General features: G+C 43.0%; 2 protein-coding genes across 2 annotated transcripts in view; both read left to right on the top strand.

Annotated features, from left to right (window-relative positions):
- The window catches only part of LOC119464710 (BTB/POZ domain-containing protein 17), a 45,506-nt gene extending 28,157 nt beyond the window's left edge, over positions 1-17,349 (top strand). The window contains exon 5 of the mRNA XM_037725688.2: positions 2,583-17,349. Within this exon, the coding sequence (XP_037581616.1) occupies positions 2,583-3,369 (787 nt within the window). The 3' untranslated portion in view covers positions 3,370-17,349. The remainder of the gene's footprint in view (positions 1-2,582) is intronic.
- Positions 1-18,371, top strand: part of LOC119443965 (paraplegin-like) — a 389,278-nt gene that overhangs the window by 284,158 nt on the left and 86,749 nt on the right.

Here is an 18,371-nt window from a genome sequence, read left to right on the forward strand (position 1 = left end):
GCCCTAACCTACACTCATGTGAGGCAGTTGCTCAGTGTCTGCGTCGTTATTTTTTGTCTTTGATGTATTGTAAGGAAGAACCTCTTAACAATATCCCTTTCTACCAGACAATAAAATTCCTTTATTTAAGTATTGCATCTGCCGTAAGTTTGATGGTGATACATCTGCAGCTTAAATCAAGATTTCATTGGCCAATGCAAACTTTTAAGTAGACGCAGATCACTTCTCGTGATCACTTAAGGCTAAGTTTCTTGTGGGTAGATTTATCCAGATAATTATTGCAGTAATATATGTATAGTTGATATTTGTTATGAAGTTTATGAAAATCTCTTTGACTAAGTATTTGATTATATAATTGACAAATAGTAAAGGATACTTGTAAACAGAGCAGTAGTGTTTTGACAGACCATAAGGGCAAGTTATGAGAACCCTCAGAGAACACCACTTGTTTAGGAAGTCTGAACAGTGGAACAGTGAAACGGTATTTTAGCAGAAATCCTAACATTTCATCTTCTGTGCTCCAATTAGCAGATCGTCTCATTTCTATACCTCACTATAATATTTGTGACATGCATTCAATCTGAAGTGGTAAGCAGAATGATCGTACTGTCGAGAGCAAAATTTTAGAGACTACGGGAGTGGTGGCCAAACTGCATGGCAGTGTTCTCTGACATTGGGGCACCTGCGTTCAAGACTAGTGTACTGTACAAATGCATCCTTTTTTATCTGGAAGCCAGCTCATGTGGAGGCTTTAACCACATGTGCACAAGAACAAAGGTGAAAGAAAAAGTTGCCGCTGTGCACATATTGCTTGATGGTGTCGAAGAATGGCAAATGTCTTGCATCGCATGCCGGCGTCTTTATACATTTTTGCTAGACTGTTGTCTGCATGAACAACAATACTTTTACATTGCTTGCAACTTTCCCTCAAAATGCCCTCACTGGTAAGACCAGCCAGCAACATGCTCACTGTGCGCTAATACGCGGATTTTTGGAAAACCCAATAGCTTGTAACGCTCATTCCAAATACAGTACTAGTGCCACATGCCTGGAAACATGCATTAAAAGACAAAATACCTACCTGCTAGGGATCCAGGGAAAACACGGGGAATACAGGAGATGGAAATTCAAGACGATGAGCAACACGAAAACAAGGTGAGAGCTGGAGCCAACGTTTCAACAAGTGGACTTCTTGAAGACAAGTCCACTTGTTGACATATGTCGCCTTGAAGAAGACAACTCCACTTGTCGAAACGTTGGCTCCTGCTCTCACCTTGTTCTCGTGTTGCTCATCTACCTGCTAGGAAGAATGACAAAAAAAGAAGGCAAAGATACTGCAGGTGAGTCCTTCTCGAAAGTAAAGTAATCAAAAGCATGATGGAGATGCAAGGCTTTGCTGCTCTTCGATAGCAACTAGCAACATGTGCACAGTGACTGTGAAAGCAGCACCTTGTGCTCTCTCAGGCATTCTTGTGTGTGTGCAGTTTAACCAGCACAATGAGTACGCTGGCAGATAAAGGATATGCATGCGCATCATACTAGTCTCCAATATGGGAATTCTAATGTCTGAGGGTGCAGCGATGCAGTTTGGCACTCCTATGGTCTCCAGAATTTCACTCTCAACAATACATCTGCTGGGAAGAAGCCACTGTGGTGGTTCAGTGACTATGGCTTTCTGATGCTGAACACAAGGTGACAGGATTGATTTCTGGCTGCTGCGGACACGTTTTTATGGGAGTGGAATGCAGAAATGCTCTCTGTGCATGTTGAAGAACTCCAGGTGGTCAAAATTAACCTTGAGCTCTCCACTATGTTGTTTCTGATAGCCGCTGTGTCAAAGAGAATGAAAAACCTGCTGCTGTGGCTCAGTCAGCTAAGGTGTTGTGCTGCAGAGCACAAGATCGCGGGATCAAATCCCAGCCGCGGCGGCCACATTTCGATGGAGGCGAAATGCAAAAACGCCCGTGTGCTTGCGTTGTAGTGCACATTAAAGAACCCCAGGTGGTCAAAATTAATCTGGAGCCCTCCACTATGGCATGCCTCATAATCAGAACTGGTTTTGGCACATAAAACCCCAGAAAAAAGAAAGAAGAAGAAAGAGAATGAAAAGCTGGTGCTATCAGGAAAAGATGCGAATGAGCAAAGAAAGGGACAGAACCTTCCGTAGGCATTTCGTTGTCTATCTTTTTCTGCTATTACAATGTGTATGTTTCTTTAGGACATTAAGACCAATCAATCAATCAATCAATCAATCAATCAATCAATCTGCTGTGAAGAATCTGCCATTGCTGGATGACACCCTCTGTAGTGAAATTTGAAGTTTCTGTCACAGATATAAATGTTGACTCATCCAGTATAGGCAGATTAGTTAGAGTTGACTGGTTATCTTAACAACCTCCGCTAGACAAAAGCAAGCTGAATGCAGGCTTCAACATATCAGCATAGGGTGATTGATGATTGTGCTGCATCATTCATTTTCAGAGTTCTCATGTACCTATATGTAGATGGCTATCTGTATGCTAACAAAGCAGAAGCCTTGTGTTGCAAGCTTTGTTGAATAATTTTTTGTGTGGCCCTCGCAGCTATGCCGCCCGGTGGCTGTCCCTGCAGGAGCCATGGCCCCAGTGTGCCCGGCCTGGCAACGAGGAAGCATTTGGGCAGCTGGTGAGCCAGGTAATGGCACATGTGCGGTTCCCCATGCTGACACTTGATGAGCTAGATGGGCTGCTGTCGCACCCTCTGGTGGTGCGCTTCCAGAGTATCTTCTTTGACCGCCTGGTGATAGCACTGGACTTCCAAACACGAGCACGTACTAATGGGTTTTGGCGGCAGTGGCCTGAACTGATGGTGCCTCGCATTTACACGTCGGACACATGGTCAGCCTCTTTGTGCATTGACAACTACCCCTGCCGGACTAGATTTGGTGTGCACACACTCATCTTTATGACACCTGGCAGCCTGTCAGGGGCCTTGGCGGACAAGCTACTTGAATGGACTGTTGATGTGTACCCCAAGGGGGTGCTTTTCCACCGGTTCCTACTGATTGCACTGCGTGAGACATTAGAAGGGCCAGAATCGCAAACCAAGACTGTGCGGCTGTCGCTTACTTCAAGTCGTTTCAACGAGGACACTACAGTGGTGGTGAGCATTCTGGTGAGTGGAATGCAGGATGGTGTGGAGCATGTGCGCACAGTAGTGCAGCGCGAGCACACATTCACCCAGGAGTCGCGCATGCTCAATTTGGACGACCTGGTGCCCTATGCGGAGCTCAACGATGTGCCCCGTGGTGCCTCACCTTTCCTTGTGGGGCCCCACTGTGACCTCTTCCGTTTGCGCATCTCCATCACACCCCTGTGCCGTAAGAGCTAGGCATGCAGGGCTATGCTTCGGGTTGTTGGTCTTTGTGCCTTTCTCAGATGTCTGGCCTCTCTGTCTGGACTTGTAGTTGTGGCCACTGTATCTGGCATTTAGCAGGGTGGTGTACCTGCTGCTCTAGGTGTGCTCAATTAACTGAAGACCAATGGTGAATATGTCATCTTGAATACTTTCAAGGTCCATGACATTTGGCCCAAGTTCGCTAAGCACACCGATGGTATTTATGCGTGGGCCTGAATAGAATAGTTCATGTATGTAGTTGTACTTGTTATGTGAGGCATAACCATGGTCAAGTGATATGGCTAACCTACCAGAAGTATATTCAATTTGCTTGCTGCAGCAAAGGTTTAGACACCGATGTTTGTTACTCTTCACATCATTGAGGTAACACTTAGCTTTGTATTTGCACTGTTTTAATTTTGAGTGTTACGTGCTTTCCTACAGTGGACATGGCTGACTCATGATGGATTATACTTGTCATATTGTTTTCCATTGTTGTATTTAAAATTTTTATTTTTCACATTGCCTTTATTTGCACCATTTTTACCTTGAAGATGTTTTCACCAGGCCAAGAATATAGTCACAAATAGATATAACTTGTTTCACACTGCAGTCGAGCCTGTTTATATATTGAACCCGGATACTTGAATTATTTCCTCTATCGAAAAGAATTATTGCCTATATCGAACAGGGAAAGTATGCCCCTGAAAACACCATGTAGATGTATAGGTGCACTGTGGGGCTACATTGAAACTCCTCCCACCAATACATTGGACATATTGAACTGCATGCAGCACTGTGCCCCATGAAGTGATCGTTCATCTGAGCAGTTCCACCAGGCTGGTGTTGTCCTGAGTGACCTCAATTTCTCCTCATTGCAGTAGGTGTGTTTCAGAGACACTCAACACTCAGTGCAAGGTCCATTTAGCATTCAGGTCTGATAATTGCTTTTACTAGTGGAATGCACATGACAGGCCATGATATGTTTACTTAAAAATAAGTGATTGTAATTCCTGCAGCTCTTTGTTTCCCTCTAGATGCCCTCTTTGATACCCAACAACCAACAGCAGCTGTGAAAGTACCAAACATTTTAGATGGACCATTCATTGCTATGTATTGTGCCACTTCATGTGGACATACGTGTCGAGCGTAGAGCACATGACAAGCATGATATGGTCATCCCAGTAATTTTTTCCCGGTGATCATGCATTGGCATGCTGCACCACGGCACCAATTATCCATGTGCAATTTGCATAGTGCAATGGGTGTACATAAGCTGAATGCATTTATGCAACTAAGTAATTAATTTTGTTTTTAGTTATTTTGTGATAATCTTGACGCTGCAGTTTGTCACGATGGCAGGAAATTATCAGAGATGAATTGAAGGTTTCAGTTAGATGGCACATCGGCACATTTTTATGCCATCATAGGGGGTGTGCGCCACCTGTAGGGACATCACTGAAAGCTACCTGGCTGTAGATTTCAGAATCGCGGATGGGAGAAGTAGTATGGCTGTCCTGCCTGTGCACTAAGGACGAAAGACACATGGGCCTGTGATTTTCCGTTTGTGCACTCGAAAGAAAATTTTTTTCTCTGGTGATAGCATCCACAAAAAAACATGCTCTATGAAGCTGGACATGTTTTCGGTGCGATTGTGATTTCAGATGGCCCATTCCACATACGAGCGAGCTGCTTTCCTCAGACAAGCATGACAGTGACCAGCTATGAATGCAAGGCGTCGTTTTCATATATCTTGCAATTGCCCAGCGCTGACTTGTTTGCATCACTTAGTTACCGTAAAGACCTTGCTGTACCCATGCGACAAATTTATGCACCCAGAACAACAGCAGCCATGCATTTGTTTCCAACCGAGAGTGTACTGAATTGCCATCCCTGCAGAAAAGTGACACTATTCAAGCTATTGGTAACGGAAGCTTGCTAGTTCTTATAAAGGTATGTAGTCCATGGGGTGCATTTTATAACGATAGACTTCATATATCATTTGTTTCAACACTCGTTATGGGCTCCAATGACAACGCCCTGCAGATATTGCCTGGATGGGGCACAGAGCATGACGGATAAGAAAGGAAGATTGCTAAATGAAATGGATTGTTACAAAGAACAGCTACAAGCTCAAAAAAAGGCACAAAAAAGCGCCCAATATAATTTTCTGGCCCACAATAACCACTAAACTAGGGAAGCCCATAAGAAAGATGCAAAAAGATGCTGTACACACGGTCCTTTCCTCGCTGATAGCACTTGAGGATTTGTCTATGCTTAGCGATGTACAGTATTGCAAGCTTGATTCACAGCCTTATATTTTTTCACAACAGCCATTTCCTGCATTAAATAGCTGCCTCGGATGCATATTAAAGGACGCAGTTTTAATTTTTGCATAATGCCTTCAGCGCTTTCTAAACATTGAGATGTCAAATAACAGCCGCTACTTATTTTATGTAGAGGCGAAAGTGCCAGTTAAAAATTATAAGCGATCCCATGTTTTGAAAGGGGTGGGACTCCTGTGCCAATTGCGCCGTTTTGATACAAACGCAAATTGCTGCACCAAACTGCGCCAAACGCATAAAATTGACCAAAATTGTGCCACGCTGTGCCAGAATGGTTTCAGCATGTATGCTCCGGCAGTGGCCGTGAACAGCAAGCAGATTCATTCTCTGAAAAATTTCCGCCTTCATTCCACCCTTGAATGTGGATGTACAGCGAAGCTGCTGCCGACGTTACAGAAGCGACAACACCACAAGGCGTCAAACCGTCAAAATCAATGTAGCGTTCACGGCCTCATTTGCGCCCTTTTCATTGGTGCATCGACTCTGGGGTGCACGTTCGCGGCGTCTACACGCCGTAACCTGCGTTCACGAAGTGAACGTCACTGAGGCGCAAAAGAACGAAAAGTGGCACTGCGAGCGGACTAGATACTAGCAGTATTGAAGGACCCTGGAGATGCACGTTGCAGCGAGTTAGCGGGTGGGCGTCTCGGTCCCCAAGGCCGGTAGAACGTAACACTATTTCAGTCTGTTTTTATGCCCATAGGGACGAGGCCTGAGCCATCTTGACCTATCACAAAGGGCTAATGGCGGATTTGGAATAAAGAGTCGCAGTTTCGCCCAAAAAGCGAAGCATCGATTGCAGTAGCAATTTATTAGACAGCTATACGAAGTAAGGATAGTAGTTTTATCAGTGGGCGTATAGACTTGTAAACATTCGCTTACTAACTAAATTAACAAGCATGGTGTCATGCGTGCACAAGTAAACATGAACACATCTCACTTGATGACTGCGGAAACTTGCTGTCAGAACGCTAGAGTGAGGAAGCACGGCAGCAGCAAGTGAATTGACCTTCGTGCTGCCTCTCACTTCAGCGCGAACTAAGCAGTGAAAACAGCGCACACAAAGCTATCAGCACTTGCACACTGTTTCCATCGCAGATCACTTTGAAGACAGGGCCCGTGCGGCCGTGCCATACGCAGCAGCTGCCAAAGTAGAACACCCCCCTCCCCCGGTCGGTGTATTGCGCACGACGAAAGACTGCGCGCTTCCTCCCCGCTTTCCTCCCTTGAGCACGAGATTGAGCCACCATCGTCGGCTAACCCTTATCACGCTTTCACTCGCACATACAGCATACGCGCGTGGCAACGATGTTATCGCCCCTGCACTTTATACGGAACATCATGGTGACGATGACAGCTTAAATGTGCCTGGAGTGTCCATATAGTTGCTATCGAAATAAAAACACATTTGAATAGTTTTACGTTGTACCATCCCAGGGTTGATTCCTGCTCCCTGGTTCTGCAGGGACATATGGTGACTGAAAAATTGTTACCACGCCATTTGGACCGCATAATATGAGAACATTAACCGCTGTCATCATGAGCGCTGGCGCAGGAATATATAGTTCGATCGTAGTGCCACCAATGTTTTCGGCTTTACAAGAAAGCATGCGTTGTGCCGCTGCTCGACCCACTCTTTCATATTCTAATACGCTATAGCTATAAAGCACACTTCTACTACACGCTTCGTGTTTGTTTTTTCTGTGTTTCGTCATGGTTACGAAGTGCGCTGCCATATACCATCATTCCGCCAAAATTCAGATTGGCCTGCTCCAAACTGCTCCAAACTGCTCCAAAATGCAATTTTGTCCGCTCCAAACTGCTTCAAAATGCAATTTTACTTGCTCCAAAAATTGCTCCAAAATGACTTTGGGCAGTCTCACCCCTGATCAAGATATCAGTGATCTCTCAATTCATGGACTTTGTGGCCATTATTCGTCAATGTAATTGAATCCTGCACACAAATGAATCAAGAAACAACATATACACTAGAAGGCAACAAGCATCAACTGCATCAGGCAAAGGGTGCAGTGTCATGTCCCGACAGTTTTCATGTATATCCATGTATTTAGGTGTGCTACAAGCACTTGCACTTGACTGTGGAATGCGAAACTCTCTAAGGACTTTGCCGATAGTTGCAACTTCAGCACGCATACTTCATTATACAGCGCCCAACGAAAACACTTGGAATCAAATATGGCACTAGCCCATATCAGCATGCACAGAGCACCCACCACGTCTCCTGTCTGTGATTTGCTGCGCTGCGTTCAGGTGGAGCGACAGTCGCACATTTCATCGCCTATACCTGCCATAGTGGCATAGTGGTTATGGAATTCTGACGCTGAGGAAGAGGTTCAGGCTTGCAACTCCCAGTTGCCACATTGCATTCGAATGGGGGCAAAATGCAGAAATGTTTGTGTACTGAGCTTTTGGCGCACACTTAAGAACCCCAGGTACCAGGTAATAAAAATTATCTGGAACCCTCCACTAGTGTTTTTATCGCCCAAGTGTTGCTTTGGAACATAACCACCATCCCTCGTTCCATCCATCTATTATTGATGTATCAAGTTATTGTGTGGTTTCCTTTGAATTCAATATATATCTGGGCTCGACTGTATACCATGTTGAATGTCAAATCAAATCATTCTTGGTTATAATTCGTTTTGTGAGTTATTGAAAACTATGTGCTCTTAAAATGAATTATTCTGAATAGTGTGCTTATTGTTTGCATTCTATAAGATGCGCACTATTCTCTGTAGAGTGCACAACTTAGTAGTATGCTTGGATAATTAGTTCTGATTACAGCCCAAGTGAGTTTTCTTTCTGAAATGTCTCTGACCAGGGTTGAACTGTCCACTTTTTATATATTTTTACTGATGTGCTAACCTAGGTGCTTATGACAGGCTTTGTCTTTCATGCCAACCTATAGTTGCTTCAGTTATAAATTTGATGTCATCTGAAGCTTTAATATGGCACTTTAATATTTATTTTTTAGTAGAGTACTTTCAAAGCTGCTATCATTTCTTGCATTCATTTTTCAAAAAAGGAAAATGAGAAAAGCTAACTGAAACAGCCGTAACAATTTTTCTTGAGTGCTGTAATAATAATATAAGCTGGAGCAGTGAACATCACATGCTGAAGTTGGTTTTTGTTGCATTTATTATGCATGTTAAAGGGGGCTGTAAATTTTCATCTTGTGTGGAACTCTTTGTGAACAGTGCCATGTAGCATTTAACATTTAGTTCGCCAACGTCCATGCACAGTATTTTACTGCAGTATTTCTGTACAATTTGAGGATTCTTAATCCTTGTCGCCAGCCTCTTCAAAGCGTGCATTGCAATAATGTTTGGATTTGAAAGTGCATTTGCATGTGGGGTTGGTGCAATGAAAATAGTTTTGGTTGCGACTGCTATATTTGCTGCTTTTATTTACCTTTCGTATTCCTGCTACCCTGGGTGGACCTTCCACCGTAGGCTTCGTGCAATTCGTATATCGACTGCGGGTATAGATAGTTTTCTCCGTGCAGTGGCAGCGGTGTGGCTGTGACACCAGAAAAATTCTGGTTGCACGTTTTCGGCGCCCAAGTTTGCTAAGAAAACTAAAGTATTTTGCCGTCTATTCAACTATTGGTATGTGTTCTTAATATGTTCAGTCATAAGAAACGCACCTCGTGTGTTGAGATAATGTGTGTATGTAGTTTGCTTTTGTGTTTCAGAGTAAATATACCATAAAATACTGCGGAAGCACCCAGTATTAACATTTCCAAAACTTCAGAATTCTGAAAATTATATGTTAAGCGCCCACCCCCTCCAAAGCACCAGCGTCAGCCGAAATATTCACCCCACTGCGATCGCTACAAGACCGCTAAAGGCGATGACGGGGATATTCGCTTGCTTGTGGCGAGAAGGGAAAGAGTGATGGGGGTGAAGGTAATGCAGAGTGACAATGAACAGTCCTTGAAAGAAAACCCAGTGGTTGCAGGGCTTTTGTGAGACACATCTTGATGCACGCAGCTGCTGTTCCCACACTTCTCGTGCTATCTGCTAGCCGCACGATGCACTCGTATACACCGTCGCCAGGGAGAGATGGTCACGCGATCTTTCAAGGGGGGTGGGATCAGTTCCGCATTAGACGACAGCGACGACGGGCGCTTGCATAACTGACTTGCAGGCACCGGAGAGCCCGTGGTCTGGTCAAGTCGCGCGAGTGTCAGCGACGAATGCATTGACCTCCTATTCTGCACTGACTCGGAAGAGTCGTTCGCTGTGTTCAGTGATGATGAGTAAGCACTAGTGCACCCCATCATTTACCATTTGAAAGTAAACATGCTTTCTTTGATTCCTTAGCCACCGTAACCCTGCCTCAAAGTTTTTCGTTGGCCACGATCTTGGTTTTTACTGCTTCGACCGGACAAGCACTCAAATCTATATTAACCCAATTGTCAGTGAAAGTGGGGTAGGCGTTTCTGCCGTATTTTACAGTAATCAATCTACGCTTTAACTGCACAGCAAAATTGTGGCCAGGTAGAGGGTCCTACATATTTGCCAGCTATTGCAACATGCTATTCTCTTCATTACCCAATAAATTTAGCAGGCTATTCCAGTGAGAGGAACCAGAAGTCTTGTGGGACCTCTCTGTGTAACCATTAAAAGGGTCTATATCACTTAATATACTGTATATTCGAGCAACTGAATAATAAGCATTGAATTGGTGAATCAAGCTTTGAGCTGTTACTAATTTTGTAGTTTATGCCCTACTCATTACTGCTACCCAAAGCTGTATGATATATAAACTTCTATTATCTCTGTAGATATTAACACTTTACTGATGGTAAATAAACGCTGTGGTCTGTATTAACTTCCTACACTTGCTGTGGCAAGAAGTCTCATTATAGTAATGAAAGAAACCTGTTGTAGAGAACACCAGCAACCTTGACAGTGCTATTACATTTTTTTAAAGAATGCAACTTCTTGTAGTAACCACTGATTTATTTCCAAAGCTGTTGGTGTCAGTTGTTAATGCACCAAAACACATGGTGGCATTACCAGGGAAGCTTTCTCCCACTAAACGGCTTAAGGTTCGGGTGCTTCCATGGTTTTTGAATGTGCCGGTCATATACGGGATGTCCCAGCTAATGTTAGGTAAGCTATTAAAAGAAAACTGGTACAGTATACGATTATAAAACCTATGGTGTTGGTCACAGTCCTCCTCTGCTACTAAGATCATTTTTGTGCACTAATTATCTGTCCAAGTAGAAAAAATAATGAATCAACTTTTTAATTTTTGAGTTAAGGGCATAGCTTTCAATGAGAAAGCTGTTATTCCATCCTAAAACATGGCATTTAGTCATTTCCAGTGTGTTACGTCCTGCATAATTATTTCTGCGCTTTATTCGTACCATGCGAAATAAAAGAAATACCACGAAATTACGCATCCACATGTCGCGACATTAGTAGCCTCAGCAGTTTTTTGAAAATACTAACTCTGCTCAGTGCCTGACTGCAGTTTTCCTGGAAGTGGCAAGCTGCCAGTGTTGCTGTCTTCTGCTGATTGCGAGCTGTGTGTTAAGCATGACAATTGCTGCCTACATGATGACCAGGATGCTGCCGAATCGGGCATGCTTGGCCGCAGCAGTTAGTTTCTAACTTGCAGAACCAACAGAATGGGGTGTTTTAAGACAGAATAACAGCTTCCCCCACTGGAAATCATGCCCTTAATTCAAAATACAGAAGTTGATTAGTTAGTTTTTTCTAATTAGCCAGGCAATTAATGTGTGAAAGTTATCTTGGTGGCTGAAGAAGACTGACAACCGAACAACGTAGGTATTATAGTAGTATCTTGCACCATTTTTTTTTTTTTAACAGCTTGGCTAACGTTAGCTAGGATACCCTGTGTTATGCAGCCTAATACGCTGCAGTTTATCAGTTTCTGTTTATATAGCCTTCAGCAAATGAAACAGTGATAATATGAGCTCTTGGCCTGCTGTACCTTCTGTAGCATCATGAAGCATTCAGTTGGAGTTAAACTTGGTAATGCTTAGTTGCATGGGTTAGAAACCCTCATGTGCCAGATGCAGGCACTGATGACGAAACTGAGTCCACTGCACAGGCCCAAACAGCATTTATCCTGTATTCAAATTAAGTGATAAATTCAAATGTGCTCCAAAATATCAATAACTGTTTTGCAAAATATTTTGCAAGGGTGGTTGTTGAACCAGGAACTCTACGTATAATCATTAAATAGCGATATACACTGGGCAAATTTCAGGGCTCAGTTGTGTTTCGAAGTGATAGTTTTTTACATTGTAAAGCATGGTCAACATTGTTTTAATGAATGGAAAAACTGTTCTGTCTTGATGTTGAGCTCAATCTGCCATTTTAAGGTGAAAAAATTCAGCGCAAGCACCCAGGACAAACCACAAAGAAGAGATGAGACAAGCACTGGCGCTGACTAACAACTGCATTATTCGTCGTACAACTTCTCACACTTATTGCTTCTTACAACAAAGCATATATATATATATATATATATATATACCCTTAACCACACATGCGCACGCAACAAAAGACATATAAATACGCATGTCACACCAGAGCCAGTTACCGAAGACGTGTGCACAAGAAATTATATTCGGCCGAGTATTGGGACAAGGAAGTATCACTACAGTCATCTGCTTTTAAAGCAGTTGTTAGTCAGCGCCAGTGCTTGTCTCGTCTCTTCTTTGTGGTTTGTCCTGGGTGTTTACGCATAATTTTTTCATTTTAAAATACTAAGCACCAACTAGCCCCAATTGAAGTTTTATTGAAGTTCCAATCTGCCATGATCATACAAACCTCAATGAAGGTATGGAGGGGTTATGATATGCAGATATCCTAACCTGCAAAAGAAGCTCACTTGAAAATTCACATGTCCATTCTCGCACATGTGGGTTCCAGTCATGACTGATTTTCTCTTGCACATGCATCTAGTGCCTTTATCATGCCCACCCCCCCCAACTTCTCCATTTTAGATGCGAAGCATCTTATGGTCGGGGCTATGTCACTCCCTCCCTCCATCCATCCATTCATCCGCCATGCGGCGTCCACACCCCTACTGCGCATGCGCATCCTCCTCCCCCTCCTCTCCTCTCCTTGTCTCCTCTCCTCTTCGATGCTCCTCTCCTCTCCGGATTGCGCAACAAATGGCAACACCTGCGGCTCCGCGCGCGATAATGCGAAGCAGTGTAGGTTAGAGGCATGACGGTAGGCGCTGCATACTCCGCTGGAGGGCGCCACTGTAGCTCGCGGTATAATGGCGCGCGCGCACGCTCCGCTCCTCTCATTTTCCTCCCGCAACGCACGGTAAATATAATGGTAGCTACGTACCTCAACCTAACAGAAACGACGAACTGAAAACTAATGGGAACTTGAGTCGACCCCATGGTTGCTTCACGTACTACTCAGGGTTCCCCTACTCCCGGGAAGATGGTGTAATTTTTTTATTGCTTTCTCCTGTTCACAAAATAATGCATGCACCTGGCAAATGGCATACTAGCAGTATTGAAGACATGGGTCTCACAGTTTGATCCGAAAGGATTGCTTTTACATTAGTAGAATGGCTGTTAGCATCTATAATCTACTCAACATTGATTCCGTCTAGTTTGAATTATCCAATGTTTGGCACTGGCAAGTTCAAAATTAACCTTTATTGTCTATAGAAACTTACAGGCACGTGTTTGAATTGTTGACTGTGGTAGACTGGAGGGAGTAGAGAATTTAACTGGTGTCAAATTAATGTATTTTGGTTGGAATTGCCCAGAACATCAAGACCAAACATAAAAGCTACTGATCACTGTGAATTTAATGTATTCGTTTCATTCATTGTGGACTGCACGTTCATACAGTTTGTTTATAAGCTTTATTTAACAAACCTTTTGTTTGTTGTTCAAATAGTCTTTCCAGTAGCTACATTTTGGAAGTACTTTTGCTTATCTATACCTGCCTATACAGTAAACTGATAGCCTGTTCCCTGTTGATTTGGTGTATCAGGGTTTTACCCTCTACAGTGCATACCACATGTATAGATATTTATTGAACTGGAAACTGATTTGGTATAAGAAGTTATCATTATATCTGAACTGACCCTAAAACTGCAACAATATTTGTGTACAAAAAGCTGCGCTTTTTTAATTTGGCAGGGTGCTGCTTCAGAAGGGTGCACCTTTTAAGGCAGCTTGGTACTTTGACTAACTGCGTTTCCACTTTAGAGTGGAAGTGACCATCTTGTGAAATTTAACCTGTGAGAAATGAGCATGTTTTAATGAATTTTCAAGCACTGAACTTCTACACAATGCACAGAATGTGAACATTTGTTGGAGAAACTGATGCGTGTTGGTTGTGACATGTAATTGAATAGTTCAGGAGACACATTGCCTTTTATTTGAAATCACATGGGGTGCTGGAGATGTATCAGCATGTTGGCTACCATGTTGCTGTGCCTAGGAGCTCGGTCAAAAATGGTACACAATGTGGTCACTCAGTGCAGCGTGTGTGTTGATATCTCGCTTCTCGCCATTAAAACACACTGTATGAGGATGAGACACCCTGTAGCTCACTTTTGCTGTTGTTCTTTGGCATTTGCTTCATCGGCTGCTTAACTTGTTGTTCTCGGCCCCCAATTTTCGTAACTGGCACTGCATTTTCATGGCCATTAAAGGAATGCAGCTCATTTAGCCACTAGCTTAAATGTCAACCCAGTGCTCTGGTGGGCGGCAAGTATTTCAAAATGTTGCAGGATAGGACAAGCAATCTTGGAGCGATATTGTAGGTTCTCTGCAGCTACATTTAAATACAGCAATATTTGATTCAAGGACGTCATGGCGTACTGACAGGTATGGTTTTATTTACCTTTTTGAAAAGAGGCAGGGGGGCGATGTTAAAAAAAAAACCTTTAATTTATTAAATGCACCAATTTGTTAAGTTATTGCCTGCAAATTATTTTGGTTCCTTGCTGGTGCGTGAACATTATTTCCTGGTCTACTTTCGAGTGGATATTGCAAAACCTTGCTGTAAAGAAACTGTTGTTGACTCTCTGCTTGTCCCTGGAAAAAGTGCAGTTTTTCGGTAGTTTGAGATGTTTGCTTTAGAGGTTGCTGGCCATAACAAAATAATGTGATATATTCGATCTAGCTTTCTAGCCTGCCTGTCGAGCAAGACATGCTCAACAAATTGCACATGAAGTTTCTGAAAATATTCATTCAAAATTAGAAATAAACACTGAAAATAGCACAAACAGCAAGAAACAACAATTGCAACTGTACTGAAATCTACTGTGATTTATGGGATTCAAGGAATGTAAAATATACCATGCCTGCAGCTTAAGAGTTTTGAAAGTAGAGCACACTAAATAGATTACTGTCTGTATTGTTGGAATCCTGTTCCATGTGCATTTCAGAAGAACAGACCTCCATACAAGTGAAATGTGGGCATATTTTGTATATCATGCAAAGAATATTAATTTTCTGCTTTTGTGTTGCATTGCTTCAGCTTTGTGGTTCCTTTTTTCTCCTTCATTTCAATGCATGCTTGGGCTTTTGACACAGGTTATTATAGTTGAAAAGGTTTGTGGCTTTCTTTGAAATTGAAGGTCCGTTTGATGAGCTGTGAACAGAAAGCAAGCCAGTTTCACCGAGCAGTATAACCTAGCTCAGGAACTTCAAGCGCTGTGTTTTGCATGTGTAATGAACAGTAAAAGTTCCAGGCGCAATGTTGATGCCATAGAAAAAGAAGAAGGAAAAAAGAAAAAAGGCACTAGTACTGTCATACCAAAAGTTAATGTGAAGCAAAGATGCGGCTGCTGTATTGGCTAAACCTTTGTTCTGCAGCACATATAGCATAGTATCTTGCCTGTGTCTTTTTCAGACCCTAAATGTTAAGAACAAATAACTGCCTCCATAGATATCTTGCTTGGCGTACATGTGTCTGATAAAAGCTAAAGAAATGCTTCTGGATGGAGTATCTGCACAAGTTTGACAGCTCTATTGGGAAATGTTGTTGCCATAGTTGGTTGTATGATGTTCTCACACCCTTACTCTGCCTTAAGAGCAGCTGTCATTGAAACATCCTGCAGTCAAAGCAGCTGTCTTATGTTTTAAAAAGCATGACACTCTTTCTTGTAGGTGTATTTTGATGAGTTCTTCTTACTGTGAAGGTTTTATGGGCTCTCCTGTGCAGTGGAACATGACATAGGATCGAGACAAAAACTGAAGAAAGTTTTCATATTGTGTACAAGAATGTGCTGCTTGTCCAAGAAACTGAATTCTGGAAAGCCTCTTTATCACCCACAGTTCATTTTACATGTTGTAATTTGAAGGAGTATTCATATCCATTTGGAGACTTCTTTGTCTTTATTGGGCAATGTTCTTTCATCAGTGTTATACTAAAGTGTATAGAGTTGAGCAGACATTGATTTGATTTGATATGTAGGGTTTTCTGGTACAAGGGCCAGGGTTAGACAAACATGCTGGAGCAGGTGGTACACTGTTGATACCATTTTTATTAGGTGGTTGCATCCATTTTTGTGGTAGCCTTTGTGACTCCTTTTGCGACCACCATTTTACCACTTGTTGTCTGTCTGAGGTTGCTTAGGACTGTAACAGTTTGCCTCATGCTGTTTTCTTGAAATAGCAGCAGTGATGTGCCGTGTGTTTGCATCATTGGCTGCAAACTTGGTAGTGTGTTCATTTTGTTTGGTGTTAACCTGGTGCAATGTTTGTGTATGTAAAATTTTTAAAAGGTAAGAAAAAGCTTAGGTATTGAAACTAGTCTGTACTCCACCTAGTCTCGAATTCATCTCTGAGTGCTGATATTACCACAGTGTTTTTAAGTGTAAATTGACATTGTGCATGAACATGCCCATGAGATGGACATTGTCTGGTGTTTACTGCTCTGGGAACCAGAAGCCAGAGCTTCGCTGTGACTTGAGGCATGTAATATTGCTTTCATAATATGAATGCACTGTGGCTGCCCTGACATATTGGTGCATCCTTTCTTAACACAAAGTGCACTGAAAATTTTCTGCCCTCTCCCCATGCCAACAGTGGCTCTTACAAACAGGGTATTTATTGTAAAAGATGGATTCAGTTTTTTGAGAAATAATTAAACCGGTAAAAAGATTGGGAATTTGATTTGATTTTAGTTTTTTATACTAGTTGTTACTTCGTAGGTTTGTATTAATTTTCCATAAACAGAGATCGTCATTCTGCTGTCTAATATTGTACTACATAGCCTTGTCCCTTGATAAACCGGCACTGGCTCAGGGCAGCGGAAGATACTCCCAGTACAGTGACTGTTTAATGTGATTTTCATGGAGCCAGCCTGCTTCGGAAATGTTTGCACTGTCCCCCTCCCAATGTTTGTGCTAGGATTCAGTCTGCATAGCTGTTCACAAATGTTCATTGGAATGCAGCCTAGTGAAAAATCACATATGCATATGCATACTTCAAAAGCCCTTGCAGTGACTTGTGATTACGGTATGGTAGCTAGAAGGCCACCATAGTTTGGCTGGGGACAGTCTTGTGCAATGTAATGTATTGTTGATCTATTTCTTTGTAGGTACTTGTTCGTTAAATAAAGTTTGTTGTTTGTTTTTGTGTGAGCATCAGTGACCTTTATTTAGTGCATGGGAAGAATGGCAAGTATGTTTTCCTCCACTACTGCATTTTTGTAGCACTTAACAGTTCGCAAGAGTTCTTAAACCCATTTTCAAAGTGGATACACATAGCAGGCCATCTTAGGCCAATCCCTCTGGTCCTTCATTCAAGTCCACAATAAACATATGAACAGTCTCAAAACTTTTTTAGGGAGACTGAGAGCTCTGCCTTCATTGTCACAAAATTTGAATATATATATATATATATATATATATATATATACCGTAAAATTTCGAGCAAGTCGAAATTACCGGCAAAGCTAGCGGGGGGGGGGGGCGCTATCCCGGAACGGCACCAAAATTCAAGATGGCCACGACAAAATTTTCCCGCAATAAAAAAAAAAAAATCGCAGTGGGAATAGCATTGAAATTTTATTGCACATGAACTTTATTAAGCCAAAGATTTGTTAGTGGTGTTTTTCACTCTCAACACCACCGTTACTCAAAACCACCAAAAGAACTACAGAAAGCGCATCGACGCTGCACCGGCGCGTCGCCGCGACCGGCGACGCGAACATTGGTTATGCATACAGTGTACTAGAATAGGGGCAGTGTGCTCACTGCCGTATCCCTGGGCCGCGGCGCCGTGGCGCACTCAGCGTCGACTGCTCCAGCGCCCGCCAGAGGCGCTGCCGCCAGTTTCTCCTACTACAGTGGTGCCACGGGCGGGAGCGTAGGTAGTAGGATAGGGCGCCAAGCTACGGCTTTTTTGGGGGGACCCAGAGCCCTAAGACCACCAGTGGTCTTCACCGGCTACTCGCTCTCCACCGCCTCCTCGCTCTCCACCCTGCAGTCTGTCCTTTATAATCTGCATCACCACCCTGTAAACCAGTGACGTCACTGTTATGGGACGGTAGTTGTTTATGTCGGCGAAGACGGACCCAGAGAGGCTCCAAGATTCAAGAAACGTAGAATCGGTAGAAGAAATAGGCGTAAGCACCAGGGGCAAGGTCATTCTGACAT

Source organism: Dermacentor silvarum, chromosome 1 (genome assembly GCF_013339745.2).
Source record: "Dermacentor silvarum isolate Dsil-2018 chromosome 1, BIME_Dsil_1.4, whole genome shotgun sequence".
Classification (NCBI taxonomy): domain Eukaryota; kingdom Metazoa; phylum Arthropoda; class Arachnida; order Ixodida; family Ixodidae; genus Dermacentor; species Dermacentor silvarum.